The 15,795-nt window shown below is 46.5% G+C and overlaps 1 protein-coding gene across 4 annotated transcripts in view; it reads right to left on the minus strand.

Annotated features, from left to right (window-relative positions):
- Window positions 1-13,107, minus strand: part of SMG7 (SMG7 nonsense mediated mRNA decay factor) — a 51,520-nt gene extending 38,413 nt beyond the window's left edge. For 3 of the 4 annotated variants that reach the window (XM_048312383.1, XM_048312384.1, XM_048312382.1), the window contains exon 1: window positions 12,793-13,107. In XM_048312383.1, coding sequence (XP_048168340.1) covers window positions 12,793-12,821 — 29 coding nt within the window. In that variant the 5' untranslated portion in view covers window positions 12,822-13,107. The remainder of the gene's footprint in view (window positions 1-12,792) is intronic. The other variant, XM_048312385.1, reaches the window with a different exon arrangement.
- Window positions 13,108-15,795: the final 2,688 nt, after the last annotated feature.

The following is a 15,795-nucleotide window of genomic DNA, read 5'->3' on the forward strand; positions in this document are numbered from 1 at the left end:
AGCCCGCCTTCCCTGCCCCGCCAGGAGCCGGGCTGTGGCTGCCCTGCCTCGCCATTGCTTCGAGCCTTCACTATGTTGTAGCCCTGCTAGCCCTGCCTGACCAGACCTCCGGGGGGTTCCCACTGCAGCTCCGCAGTTTGGATACACCTCGTCTGCCACCCGGGATTTGTGCTCATCCCTGCTGTTCCAGCCTGCCGTTCCCGAGGGTCCGGCCGGACACCGGGATCAGCTGCCCAGGGGTTTGTGAAGCCTTTGTTCCATCCCTTCCCGGGATCCCAGGCCACCACTGCCGCGTGCTCCCCGAGCTCGCTCCGGAGCGCCCCCTGCAGCCGCGGGGGAACCATCGCACCTGCCCTGCTCATCGGGAGCCGCCAGCGCCCCTGCCGGCTGCGAGCGGAACTGCACCCGAGGGGAAAGGGCCTGACAGCCGAGAAGGCTGGCACTGGGTTTGTGATTGTTTGCTGTTACTGCCATAGTTATTGCTGTTTGTTTGACTGGTTATACACATACAGATATATAATAGTAAAGAACTGTTACTCCTGTTTCCCACATCTTTGCCTAAAAGCCCCTTGATTTCAAAATTATAATAACTTGGAGGGAAAGGGGTTGCATCTGCCATTCCAAGGGAGCCTCTGCCTTCCTTAGCAGACACCTGTCTTTCAAACCAAGACAGATAATTAAGAGGTTTGAAAGGACACCACATGGTACAGACAAGCTTTGATAAAAACACTCAGATTACAGCTGGGTATGATCCTAATTGCAAGCTGCATCTTAGAAATTATTTTCAATTCTCCATCTTGAAATTAAATGCAAACCACACACTGAAAGCACAGTATCAGCAGAAGGCTGAATACCAGTCAGGGAGAATTATATCCTCAATTTATGATAATTAAATGGGTACTCAGTGCATCACTGCCAATCGTTTACAGAAGTCTTATTAGCTGCTCCCCATTCTCTATCAGAAACACACAGGCAATGCCGTTCTGAGATAAACTTACTTTTCAACTAGAGAATATTCTAATAATTTCTGGCTTAGCAACACACGACTCTCCTGCAGTCCTCTGCTGTTGGTTCTCCTCAGTTCAGGAGTGGCTCATCCAGATGGGCTGTTAGCTACAATACCTGAGTCCACCACCAAAACACATGGTACTCCTGGAATATGGGAAGTTACTCTGTTCTGTGTTCAGGGGAAGGAGAAACCTATGACCAATCCAACCAGCCCAGATCTAGAAAATGTTATTAGTACAGAAGAAGGGAAGCAGATGGATACACTGCTACAGAAACTGTCCTCTCTGGGAAAGGTACAGCTTGAAGCTTTTGAGCCCCGTCAAACACCAACGGTTTTGGAGGAAATCCAGCCTGGCTGAAGAGATGCAGCTTCCTGGCCCAAGTCCAGCTGACCTGTGTAGCTCTGTTCCAGCAGGCCCAAACTGCCTCTGAACAGATCCACTGCCACCATTGTCCCACTGAGCACTCCCAGGTACTCCCAGTTAACCAGTAACCTCCCTTCCCGTTTTAAAAAATAATAGATTGGTTAGGAGGAAGCATCTGAGCAAATTTGTAACTTCCAAGGTTAAATCTGCTTGTGAGGCCTAAATATTTTTATAAAAACAAAAAACCAATTTGATTTCAAATTTCAATCTCAGTATCTAAAGACAGAGTCCTTTCTAGTTCTGTGTCAGAAAAGTACACGATGTTCAGCTGACTACAAATCAGTGTCTGCTTGAATCATATATGGAAAAGTTTGGGGATTTAGCAGACCTTTACTAAACATAAACTGTAGAAAAGAATAATGTGAATGCAGTTTTCTAGACCGCAGTCTCCCTTTCAGCAGTCAGACCAGACCTCATTACACCCTCACTACCTTCTGGAATGGCTGAGGACAAGGTTCCGTAGCAACGGATTAACACATCCCACCTGAAGATCAAATCGTAAGGCTAGAAAGGACCTCAAAAGGTTATGTTGCCCATTCCATCAGCCTGATGTTATTGCTGACAAACATTTAGTTGCTTGTTTTTGAAGTCCGACCAAGTCACCTTGATGCCTTGGGGTGGCCAAGGCATCAAGGCATCTAAAAATAGAGGCTAGACAAAAAAAAAAGAGAATAAAAGGAGGTATTTATTTGAAGGACCTTCAAAGGTATGCTCCGGGCAGTCAAAAGGCTACACCCAAGATGGACACTGGGTCACGGGTTCTTCACACTTTTTTAAGTTTGGTCCATTCGCACATCAGGGTTAATTCTCCAATTATAATTTCAGTTAATTATGTAATTACCCCAAGTTTGCCCCCCCCCCCCCCCCCCCCACTTTAGTTTACACAAGGTGTCCTTGAAAAGCAAACCTAGAGAGGCTTTGTTCTGTCTAACCAGCATGAGAGAACAGTAGTTAACAGGCCACATGAAACTTCAGTTACACACTAGGAAATACAGGATTTGAAAAATATAAAAGTTAAAACCTAAGGCATCAACCTCCATAGCCCAAAGCAACATCCCAGACACTCTGCTAAACCATTCCCACATGGCATTATGTCTTGCCTTTGGGAATTGCCATGTGCCTTGGGTTCACCCAATCCAGCTCCTTCTTCCTACCAAATCCCGCAGCAAACATCAGCAGCCTTGCTCAACTCACTGCTTCTTTTGGAAGGTGGGGAAGGGTAGGGACTGTCCTCACTCAGAGAAGACATTTTCTGAATCTTTGAGGCATATTATGCAAGAAGAGACAATGCCATCAAAAGATATGCCATGTGACTACACAGTTACCAGTTATTAACTCAACACTTGTGTGTTACTCAGGCTGCACAAGCCAACACAGCCCCGGCATTCCACTTTGCAACCACTATAGATTGGACTTCGTCGTCACTTGTTTCGTGTAGTATACCAGCATGTCCCAAAGAAGTTTGAAAATAGAATAATTTTGGCACTGTGCTTCAGCATTTGACAATAAAGCAGGGAAACCAGGTGAATCGTGCTGCTTTAATACCGAAATCTGAAATCCGTATGTTCAACGGCATTTCCAATTATACACAAAAAGTTTCCTGCAGCTGAGTCCCTAAAGGCCCAAAGATCTTCTTATCTTTTGGATCTGTCCTTCCTGAAGACAAAACACTCTTGACCCACATCACCTAATGCTCCAGCATAGCAGTTCTCAAAGAATTATTACCAGAATCAGTTATACAGGACAGAAGATACATTTTTGTGACCATCTTCAATCAAAAAGTACAGAATTTTAACTGATCTTGAATAAGTATCCCCAAATTCTGACCACGTAATGCAATGTTACAGGCAGACCCAGCACTTTTTTTAGTACTGACTTCTGACTGGCCACCTATGATGGAAGCTACCAAAATTGTCTGTAGTTGCACAAGCAGCATCACCAAGCACTTGATATCTTCATTAGAAACACACTGGAAATATTTTTCTTGGTACTTTCAAGAGTTAGAGATTATTTTAGTCTTTGATATCAAAACCAGAAAACGAGCACTTCAGCTGAAGTCAGAGCAAGCCTCAACCCCTACAGCTGTCTTTGCCCCGAGCCCCATTTATCTCCTACCGTTTACCTCAAAACAAAATAAATCTCTAAATTAAATAATCAGGGTGTGTTCAAGCTGGGTGGAAAACCTGCCAGATGTTCATGCCTTGGCATAATCTATGTGATATGCTCCTAAATTAAGGCCTGCTGCAATAATTCAAATGCATGTTGACAACGCATATTAAGGATTTTATCACTTTTTTTCTAGTTAAAGATTTCACATATATGTTCAACATTACACCTATCTGTATTAAGACAAACTGAAACACAATCTAGATTTTTATTGCAAGTTTACTCTGCATATTTTAATAATTTAATTTACAATCATTAATTTAGAAATCTCACCTTTTTCTTAAAATTGAAATAATATTTCCTTTCTTTTACTAGTAGCTGAAGCAGCAGAAGAGCTCTAAAGAGCTGCTACAGTTTTCACGGTTTTATACACTTTTGGTGGGTCTGGATCTTTCTTTAATACTTATAAATGTGGCTTAAATCCTTTGGACACGATTCTTACCAATAGATTGGCTTTTTCCTGGGAATATCTGGCTCGATCAAGTCTCTCTGCTCAGAAGTTTGGTCATGGCATTGTCATCGACAAGTATTTGCACTACTTCAAGACAGACAACTTCAACAGCCAGAAGTCTCGTCCCATCCTTCCTTCTCTCCCTCTCCATAGGTACAGAGGATTACGATTTCCACTTTCAGTCATTATTAGGCTAGTTTGGAAAATCTGCCCTAAAGACCCCTCGTAACAGCTCAAGTGTACCTTGAATTAAGAGCACAAATACCTAAAGGCCCTGCCAAAACCAGTATTGCCAGGAACCAAAGCTGTCAAAGGTTGTTCGGGCTAAAAAAAGATTATCACAGTCACAGCTGTTTGACACACAGCAATATCCACATGCTTTCTTCACATCATGGCGAGACCAACACAGGATACGGCAAATCAAATACCAGGAGAATTTCACGGCAACAGACAGTAGCACAATTTACAGGACTATCATAAAACAAAGGGAGAAAATGGTCTTCCCAACAGATTTATCAAAAATTCATTTATTCTTCACGTGTAGAGAAGTTAAGATGTGGTAAATAACACAGCACAGACTATCAGGGGGTCCAGGAGGCCCAGAACAGGCTGGCTCCAACAAACTGTCCTTTGCTGTAGCCTGATCAAATACAAACTACTCTCAAGGCCTCATTAAATCAAGGCATCATGAAACACCGCAGTCTGAAATAAAGACGTTTGATGCCCAAAAGGTCTGTTTTACAGTTTTACAAACAAAAAGTCTAATCCCTGCCGGAGGTTCCTTTACGTAGTTCAAGAAATATTCCCCACACTACTTTGGCAGAATCAGTCTTAAAGGTTCCACACTCAGAATTAATTTCTCATTTTCTAACAGATAGAGAGTAGCTCTGAGATAATTCAGCTGTACCACAAGCAGGGCCCACAGACTCAAAACAGATAATGCTTCAGAGGAGAGGACAGGAGGAAATAAAATAAAAATCAGCTTTATGCATACCACCATTAGACGAAGCAGAGAACTGTTCAATCAGGCTGAGCACTAGAGGACACTTTCAGCACCAAAACCAATGAAATTAAAAGATGAGAAATAGACTGCTGATGTATTATGGACATCATAAGTACTTTTAGAAACACTATCTTCCTTTTCCCTGAAGGTGGAAGAGAATATTAACTCTAGCAGGACTCCTAAGTACCTCAAGGGTATCTCTGATTTGAGTCCCATCAGCGACATTCAGCTCTGTAACAATCCCAAGAGATTCAGAGACTCCTCAGCCTTCTGGTTCCTTATGATAATCCCTTGAGTGTAGATGACAATGTGAATAATCCAAGAAAAGTCCTACTGGAATACAGGAAGGAGAGAAAGAAGGCCTAATGTTACTCAAAAAAGTTTATTCCACCCCAACTGACAACATTACATTGATCTGAACAAGTGCTGATTTAACTCAGAGGACTTTAAATACTCAGCTTCAGAACACTGTTTAAAGCCATTTCTCCCTCATTTGGTCACCTGGGAAGTCCCCAAGTTTACAATCAAAAATTCGTCTTACATTCAAATGGGAAGAGCAGCAGTGGGCAGACAAGTCTAGAAACATGGCCCAAAGGCAGGACTCGGAGCAGGGCTGCACAAGTGGCAGCTGGTGATGACTCCAGTACAGCTGTAATGCTTCCTGCAATACCTTGTCCAGTGTAACAACACAAGTGCTCAGCAGGCACACACAAACAAAGCCACCAGTCCTCCATCTTGTATGGAATCACAAGAAATGATGGCCCAGAGTCCTCATGTCACTTCACAACAAACAATTCGTTATTCCTCTATTCGGTCCACAGCAGTTAGATGGAACAATAAGATACCATATCCCTCCCTGAGCACAGGAAAACCTATGTTTTCCCAAACACCACTGAAATCTATGACCTCCCTCTTAATACATTAAAAAGTACAGGACCAAAGTATGCATCTCTGCTAATGATATCAAGAAAAAAATCCGTGCGTTTACTCCCCTCCTGCCTGACAGCAGCTGTGCAGTTTTTCCAGTAAGATGAGGACAATCCTCAAGTTCAAAGTAATGAAAGCAACAACTAATGTCCTCCCACATATGCTCCTTACAAATTATAGCTGCACTCTTTAACTGCTCTTCTACCAGCCCGTTCCTCCGAGTGCATCTCTGCTGCTGTTGTGAAGATCTAACAGCAGTGATGAAGAGCCCTTAAACCTCTACAACCCCCAGCAGCTCTTCATCCAACAAAATCAAATCCTACAGCAAATTATCCTCTCTTCCGTCCCCAGCCACCATGCACTTGAACTGCAATTACTCCTCTTCTATACTCATTTTTCCTGGTTGAGCAGGGCAGGGAAGATGCCAAGGCATTTATCCATCCACTGTCTTCTCCCATCAACCCAACCTTTCTTTCTCCAGTAGGAAGCACCAAGATATCTTAAAATGCCCACAACAGTCAGTGTGGCAAACTAAAAAGCAGGGCAGCTTCAGTTTCCATATAGATTGATTTAAACAGAGCTTTAAATTGCTTAAGTTAAAAGTTTGTGATAGAATTCACTGCCCAGATCAGTTTATTTAGAGACAAAAATCATCTCACTGGATCAAGCTATGGTTACGTGTTAGGACTTCCTAGGACAGAAGAAACAGATTTTACAAGTAGCCAGGATATCACAGTATACTTAACACTGAATACTTAAATAAAAGGACCTAATTCACCAAGAAAATGTACCTTCATACCATGCACTAAAATGAAGAAACTGAGGACAAAAAACCCTCCAACCCCCTATACTCAGGGATGGGGGCAGCCTTCTCAAAATGCTTTGGTGCACTCCCTCAACAACACTTCAGACAAGCATCATCTGGTTTTACTGCCACAACAGAACTTTCTCTTTTCCGATAAAGATCAAACTACATAGGAATATGCAGGTTAGAACAAAAACTAATTGCTACAGGAATCATCCCTGCCATCAAAAATAAATAAATAAATAAATAAATAAATAAATAAATAAATACAGCTGTAACTTTACTTACACTAACCTGCACTTCTAGGTCACTGGAACACTGTTGTGCAAGTAACCTCATACCAGAGCACAAAGAAAGTGCAGTAACAGCATCCACAATAAGCTGTGCTCTGCAGCAAGGTGAGACTCTCAGGCAGACTGGAAAGAGGGGTACAGTTTGTTGACAGTGATACCAGGTACATTCTATGAGGATGATATTCTACATATAGCTACAGCCATATTCTAGGAAACAGGACACTATTTACTAGGGCCCTGGGTCAGTGAGCACTTTAATGATAACGAGCACTATCACTCCAAGCAGCAGTCCCACCCTGCTCTTAACCATTAGCACTCCAATTCTGTTGCACACCACTTCACCCTTTTTGTCAGCACATCTGTAGTAACACGATGAATGGGATCAGGAAACCAACTCGGACCAAACCCCGTGGGTAGAAAACAAAACTAAAGCAGTTTTAACTTAGTGTGGTTCCCCAGTTCAGCTTACTTTACACTTGGTTATAAACTTATGCCATCAAATCAGAGCTGAGGGTGAGGGAGAGTGAGAAACTTCCATCAAGACCTGTTCAAGTTTAAAACCCACCCTTGGTCTGTATGGCCAAGCTTTTGCCAAGTGCTAAGCAAGCCAGGTTCTCTGGTTACTGCAGCCCTCTTCTCTCTGGCACACATTCACCTTCCCTCCAGCAGGAAAACGTGCCCAGCACCTGCTAACCTGCACAGGCACTCCCATCCCTGCTGTTACCTCCCTACAGAGGAGCACGCTCAAACCCCAGCACAGAAACAAGCACACCACAGCTGAGGGAAAGTTCTGGAAGTGCTGCTTTACCCCAGCGGGGCACTGCCTGCTTCTCTTGCAACAGGCACACTCATTTGGATCACCCAAACATGATCACCGTACCAGCTAACTTTCACGAAGTTATAATGGCATCAACCAACTTCAGCACATTTGAACAAGCCTTGTTTCCTTAAGAATTTAGGTTTGAAAAACAAAAAATTATCACAGGTACACCCAGACTTCAGCACAGATTGACCCCGGGTGGCAGGAGGATGCTCAATAATTCGGATGCCCATGATAGGAAAAAGGGAGCAAGTAATAGCTGCCCAGATACCTTAGGAGTATGGTGTATGTCTTGGGGCTCTCAGCAAGAATGATCTCCTTCAGCAGAAAGCTCAGTGGGGAATTGCTTGACACTTTTTTTATTGTGAGTCTTTTTACTTCATAGGTCATCACAAAAAGCTGGTTGATCCTAAGTAAATAGCAGCCATCATCAATCTTTGCCTTTTTAAATCATTACCCTCACCCTCAAAGAAGAATAAGAAGTGTTGCTCATATCAAATATTGGCAGAAATTCTAGTTATCAAATGAGACATCTTGTATAGAGAAAACAAGAGACAAAACTACACAGGAAACTTTATGTTCCCCCAAAGAAAATATCATGTTATGAGGTTCCAAAGGTTCCCCCAAAGAAAACATCGTGTTATGAGGTGCCAAAGCTGGCCCCACTACACCTCCTCTGTCTAAAATTCAGGAATAAACAGTGTATGAAAGTAGCATTAATCATTTCAGAAAACAAAAAAGCTGGAGGGAATACTTTCCAAGACTGACTGGTTTTGTTTGGATACCAAGACAAATCAAGAAAGCCGTGGAACAGCTGGAGCAAGGCTTCCAGGGCAGTCAGGGCTGGAGCACTTGCATTTGGGACTGGAGGAGAGGCTGTGGGAGCCAGGTTTGGTCAGCCTGAGGTAGGGAAGGCTCCAGGGCACCCACAGCTACCACATGCCTCCAGGGAGGGGATTGAGAAGATGAATCCAGGTTCTTCGTGTGGTGGGAGGACAAGAGAATGGGCAAAAGTTAAAAAAGGAGAGGTTCAGACCGGATGTACAGAAAATCTTTTCCACCACGAGAACATTCAAGCAGTAGCATGGGCTGCCCCAAAAGGCTAAGATGTCTCCATCCCTGGAGGTTTTCAAGCTCTGGGCACTTGGTCTGACCCCAGAGCTGTCCCTGCTGTGAGCAGGAGGCTGGACAGGGACCTCCTGAGGTCTCCTCCAGCCCAAGTCACCTTGTGATCCTGCCAACTTCAGGAAGCCCGTTGCAGGGACACAGGGTTCTCTATTAAGAGGTTATATTTACTAATTTTTTCCTTCATATACTCTCAAGATAATTAAATAACTGGCTTCGTCTTGCTGAGACTCATTCAAACAGTATTCTGGTTGGTGCCTTTCCAGGACAGACAAGCATCACCTCTACATCATCCTGACCAGGAATCAGTACCAGAACATGCTCACACAAAGACTGCAATTACCTCTGCTCTACCCTCCTCCTTCAACAGTGAAGAAACACTGCAAGAGGTGCATCTTGGGCCAGCAGACAGCAAAGGAGCAACCATGAAGACACACAACAGATGCAGAAGTTAATGGAGCTACTGATGAGTCTTTGAAAAGAGACCCACAATTTGAATTATTAAAGCAGTAAAACCTTTAATGAAGTTGGTCATAGCCTCATCATAAGGCTACAGGAAAACTACCTACTGGTTCATCAGCACTGGAATTTCTAAGCAGTGTTCAAGCCCTGTAATTCAAGCACTTTTTATTCTACATTTGTGCTTGTGCTAAAAGCCACAATTTACCAGGGCAATGCCAAATTTAACTGGTAACTGAGCTCACATCTTTTTAAAATGCAATTGAGACAGTCATCTATCAAACTGCTAAACTTCTGAATCCTAGCTAACCCCATTTTGAACATTAACATATAAAATTGGCATTGAAGATCATTTCTCTAAAGTGAACAAACACGGACTAAAGCTCAACACTGGCTTATAAAATGGATGTGCTCGGAAGTTTCTGTGCTATTGTGTCAGAAATCCTATCAGTGATGTTTTGCTTAAAAGTGACTTATTTTACATCTAGCAGGATACATGAAACATTTACTGTAAGACAAGTGCCGCATGAGATTAATTTGATTTATGGGGAGTACTTGTAGATTCCCCAAGCAGCACAAATAGCATGGATACAAATTTTCAGTCAGATGAGATGAACAAGTTCACCTGAACAGGGAGACTTGAACTGTGCACGCTTCCTAAAATATCTTTTAGGTTCTTATCTCCTAAAAGAACCCTCTGAAAGGTCTACTCACCTTACCAGATGCAATGCAAATCTTTGTGAAGCAAGTCAAAGAATGACTCCAGAGAAGTATGTAGGAAACTAGATGGGAGAGAACACACTCCAATATTCTTGACAGGTGACCTTGAAAAGGATAAGACTGGGAAAGCAAAAATCCCAAAAATCTGTTGCAACATAGGAAGATGACTTAAAAACAGACTCTCCTGCAACTTTTCAAAAGACTCAGTACATGTAACCTTATTTGCTCTTCCTGGAAGACTTCTGTAGGAGGCTTATGTGTTCCTCAGTTCTCACAGGTTGACTGAAGGGGCACAATCCCTTCAAGGACAGCATTTTAAAGGACAGCTGATTCACACACATGCAGAAAGCAAGAAACTAGAAGTGGAAGAGTTAAGGTAATCCAGCTAAAAGTCCCTTTCTTCCCTGCTCATCTTTTCAGCAGCTCGATTCTTGCAGAGTCATTAGTTCACTAGTTATTCAACCATTATATTTTCACCTTAGAAATCTGGCTCACTTCTGTCTAAAATTCAAATACACAGAAGAATGATTTCTAACAGAAACTTTTCTGTCCCTCCTTAGTGTTAAGACAACGAAGACAGCAGAGACTAATTGCTCCCTGTCTTCATTTGGCACAATGATTTGTTAAGCTGCCCTCTCCCATTGTTACACTTTGGTCTATTCCTTCTTCATTACAGTTGGACTGAGCCTGTCCTGCCACAGTAAAAAGGAGGATGTCCTCCTCTTTAAGACAGGGGACTAACAGACCTGGCTCCGAGTGTCTGAGGCTCTATTCCCAGTTCCCTTTATGAGCTTGGGCTGCAGTAATCTGCAGCTGCATTTCTGCCCTATGCAAATCAAACAATTTAAATGTACACTCTGTGGATTTAAGAAGCATTTCACAGCTTTTGAAGGAAACCTCCCCAAGCATACCTTCTACACAGAGAACAAACCCCAGTGGTCTTTAGAGGCAGAAGGAAGGTGATGGACTACAGAGTGCTTGAAAAGTTTGGAAGGGGGACTGTCCTGTTGTTTTAGGAAGAGATAAGATTCTTGATGACAGAGTCACTGCCTGTAACACATTAGTGCCCACATGCTTCAGTGCTGTTGCTTTGGCACAATACAAACAAAGCAGTCAGGAAAAAGCAAGAACAACCCAGGATGAGCTGAAGTGTGGGAGGAACAAAGAGAGGAGAAACAGGTGATTCCTGCCCACAGCTTGCAGGTAGGATCTCCAGCTTGGCGCAGCAGAACGCTAAGGAAGAGCCTGGTGGTTCAGGAAGGCGACAGGGGCAGGGACATGTGTGACTTCAGTGGTAGGGCCTCCCAAAACACAAAGCAGCCAAAGGACACGTGCAGTCACAGGAAGGAACAGGGAGCCAGAGGTTACAATACTGTTAAGACACATCTTACAATAAAAAAGCAAGACTTTTACTGGTAGAAGATTGCTAATAATAAGGCATTTAAGAGCATTTTCATAATGTAAGAGGAAAGAAAGAATGAAGAAGTTTTGTGACAGCATAGGTGTACTCACCTGGAAGAAAAAAAGGTTCATAAACTCACTATTAGATAAAAAGATTACGTTTTTTTTCTTTTTTGAATAAATAAATTTGAGGTAGGATCTGGACTAACAGAAGGAAGCAGAGATAAAAGACAAGATGAGGAGGAAGGGAAGGATTTTGAGAACCAGCAAGGAGAGGCCGCTGAAGTGTTCCAGAACTTTGGATAGAAAATGCTTTCAAAATGTAAAATCCTCATCGAATTCACTCCTTCTAAATCCTTCCCAAGCCCTCAACTCCTCAGAAGGAATGTGCATGCCCTTTTGGCATACCTGCTCCTTTTCCGTGAGGTGTTCTGGAAGGGTCGGGGTGACACAACACGATCAACCTGGACATTTAGTACTTTACAGCTACTGAAAAGCCATTTGTAGCACACGACGCTGCTTTCCAAAACCACTAGAGAACGAGGATCTGAGCATAAGTTCACCCCAAAGCCTATCAAAGTTCAATGAAGAGTGAACGTATCAACGTGAGCTATCTCGTGCTGTCGACTTGAGGGACTCGGGAACGGTTCTGTTTCAAAGCACAGCCCTGGCAGCCTCACTCCTCTCCCAACCGCTCAGCTGACCGTCCCCAGCACCGACCGGCTGTGTCAGCCGTGACGGAGAGCTTCCAGCCGATGGCGAGGGCTGAGACACTACTCCTGCTACTCCCGTTCTCCCAGAGCACCTCCCAGGGCTGCGAGCACTGGTCCCGCTCCACCGCCGGGGTCAAACTTCGCGGTCGCTCCGTAACGGCGGGTTACCCCGCCACCTCCTTGGGAAGCGATAGAGAATTGCGGCAGGGAAGCCGGTGGACTCTCCTACCCTACCCGCGGCTCTAAGGCACCGGCGTGACCTTGCTGAGGAGCCCCTAGGCCATGCGGCAACCAAGCCCGCCCGCGCGCGGGGCTCGGGAGAGCGGCGACTGGGTCCCCCGCACCGCCCCGGGCACGTCCCGCTCACCGCCCAGCGCCTCTGCGAGGCCTGAGAGCTCCACGTCCGCTCGCTCCCCGCTGTCCCCGGGCCGCCCGGCCGCGGCCTCGTCTGCCCGCCGTGCTCCGGAGATACTCACCGGAGATACTGCGCGCACAGCAGGCTCATCCTCCGCCGCTCGCCGCCCGTCCCACCGCGGCTCTCACAGCCCGGGCCGGCCCGCCGCCCCCGCGCCGCCGCCGCCGCCGCCTCCCGCCGCCGCCATCTTCCCGTGCAGGGCCCGCGGGGAGGAAGGGGCGGGGTATCCCCGCTCTGCACTCCAGTCAGGCAGGACTGCTCACGCCCCGCCGCTCCGGCCCCTCGGCGGCCCGGGTAGCCCCGGCTTCGCCGCTCCGACACCGGCAGCGTCCGCTCGCCACCCGTCTACCCCGCTGAGGCGCCGCGGCCCTCCCGCCGCGCAGACTGCGCTTCCGAGCCAGACCCCGCCCCCGCCGGCACTTCCGGCGGCGCCATCGGCAAACTCTTCCCCCGCCCGCTGCCTTGGCAACCGAGGGGGTGGCGGGGCGTCGCCATGGCAACCGCAGCGCATCCCGGGGCCTGCATCTGCGGCCTAGCCCGAGCAGCGACAGCCGGCTTTGTCACATCTCCCCTCTCGTCCCTCGGAGGGGTGGCTTGCCGAGAGGCCCATGGCGCTGGCGGGAGCCGCAGTCGCAGAATCATAGAAACAGAGAACGGGGCAGGTTGGAAGAGACCACAGGGGGTCATCGGGTCCCACCTCCCTGCTCAAGCAAGGTCATCAGAGAGCACATGGCACAGGACTGTGTCCAGACAGGTCTGGAATATCCCCAGTGAGGGAGACTCCACACCCTCTCTGGTGTCTGTTCCAGTGCTTGGTCACTGCACAGGAAAGAAATTCTTCCTTGTGTTCAGGTGGAACTTCCTGGACATCCATTTCTACCCGTGGTCTCTTGTCCCATTGCTGGGTCCCAGGACGCAGAGTCTGATCCTTGTTCTGAGCCTTCCCTGCAGACAGGGACAGACAGGGATGAGGTCCCCTCTCAGCTGGGTCTCCTCAAGGCTGAACAGCCCCAGGTCCCTCAGCCTGTCCTTGTGAGAGAGCTGCTCCATGCCCTTCCTCATCTCTGCAGCCTCCGCGGGACCTGCTCCAGGAGCTCCAGGTCTCTCCTGTCCTGAGGAGCCCAGACCTGGACACAGCACTCCAGATGTGCCTCACTAGGGCTCAGCAGAGGGGTAGGATCACCTCCCTGACCACTGGGAATGCTCTTCCTGATGCATCCCAGGGTTGTGTTGGCCTTCTTGGCCACAAGGGAACACTGCTCGCTCAGACCCTCAGCACAAAGGTGGTAGTGGCCTTACACTTTTGTGACAAGAAAAGTTTCAGCGGGAACAGCACATGTAGGCTTGGACTTCCCACAGAGAATCGTAGCTCTATCAGTCTTGGAAGAGACCTTTAAGGTCATCAAGTCCAGCCATCAACATTGTTGCTGAAGCACACACCAAATGAAGGGGAAAAAGGAAACTTATTTTTATTGAGGCCATTATCACTCACTGACTCTTATTCTTCATAATTTACAAGCTGAAGTTAACATTGGAAAGAGACTGGGGGCAAAAATATGTCAGTAAGGAATAAAATGCACGAATAGGAATCACACCCATTTTGCAATTACAGAATAGAATCGTGAAGGTTGGAAGAGACCTTTAGGATCATCAAGTCCAACCATCAACCCAGCACTGCCATACTGCCATGGTAACTCCTAAACCACTAAACACGTTACCCAGTGCCACATCCAGATGCCTCTTGAACACCTCCAGAGATGGTGCCTCCATCACCTCCCTGGGCAAGATAGGAAGATAAGAGGGAGTCACAAACCAGACCTCCTGTTCCCTGCCTACTTGCCACACGGGGGATTTCCAGGGTTTGGCAGCTTGGATGTCTGGCCCGAAGGATCACTCCAAAATGTCCCAAATGTGACTCATCTAAATTACCCAAAGCCCCAGATGCTACCAGCCCCACTGCCTGGGAGGCAGCAAGGTCAGGCATGGGATGGGTTCCGCACCAGGGCTATGGCCCAGGGATATGGCCCATGGCTGAGGAGTTGGCACATAGAATCCCAGCATGGTTTGGGTGGGAACAGACATTGAAGATCACTTCATTCTAACCCTCCTGACATGGGCAGGGACACCTTCCACTCAACCAGGTTGCTCTGAGCCCTGTGCAACCTGGCCTGGAATACTTCCAAGGATGGGGCAGCCACAGCTGCTCTGGGCAACCTGTGCCAGGGCCTCACCACCTCACAGGGAGGAATTTCTGCTCAACATCCCATCCAACCCTGCCCTCTGGCAGTGGGAAACCATTCTCCCTTGTCCTGTCACTCCATCCCTTTTAAACTGTCTCTCTCCATCTTTGCTGTAGGCTTCCCTCAGGTACTGCAAAGCCACAGTTAGGTCACATTGAAGCTTCTTTTCTCCAGGCTGAATGACCCCAATTCTCTCAGCCTTTCCTCTTAACAAAGCTGCTCCATCCTTCTGATCATCTTGGTAGCCTTGTCTGGACTCTCTCCAACAGCTCCATGTCCTTCCTGTGCTGGGGACTCTGGAGCTGGACATAGTGCTCCAGAGGGTCATCTCAGCACAGAGCCAGGACATGGGCACATCAGGCAGTAACCTTGCACCTGGGTACAACATTCTGTCACAGTTCAATTTTTACAATTTTCCTACTATTTATACCATATGGTCCCACCTCCCATGCTGACTTGGTGATTTGTTTTGTGCTCCAACTTGTCTTTTTATGGCAGGAAAAATCCCACTGAGTTCAGTGTCCATTTGAGCACATGGGCCAGCCTGAAGAAGTGAAGCAGAGGACAATTTGGGATCAGATGAGCACAAGGTGGCTGGCTAATGCAAGCTGTGTTATTTGAGTCTGTAAGTGACCCTGAGGACAAAATGAAAGATCAGGTTTCTAAAATAAATCCCCCACATTTTTTCGGGTTGGAAAAAGAACTTTTTTAAGGAAATGATTTTCAGGGCCCCACATGTTCAAAGAGGACCCTTGCAAGGCTGCGGAATGGTTTTCCTGGTTTCAGTGTAACCAGGGCTGGGTGAGCTGTGGCCAAACCTCCCA

The sequence above is a fragment of the Corvus hawaiiensis genome, chromosome 9 (genome assembly GCF_020740725.1).
Source record: "Corvus hawaiiensis isolate bCorHaw1 chromosome 9, bCorHaw1.pri.cur, whole genome shotgun sequence".
NCBI classification, from domain to species: Eukaryota; Metazoa; Chordata; class Aves; order Passeriformes; family Corvidae; genus Corvus; species Corvus hawaiiensis.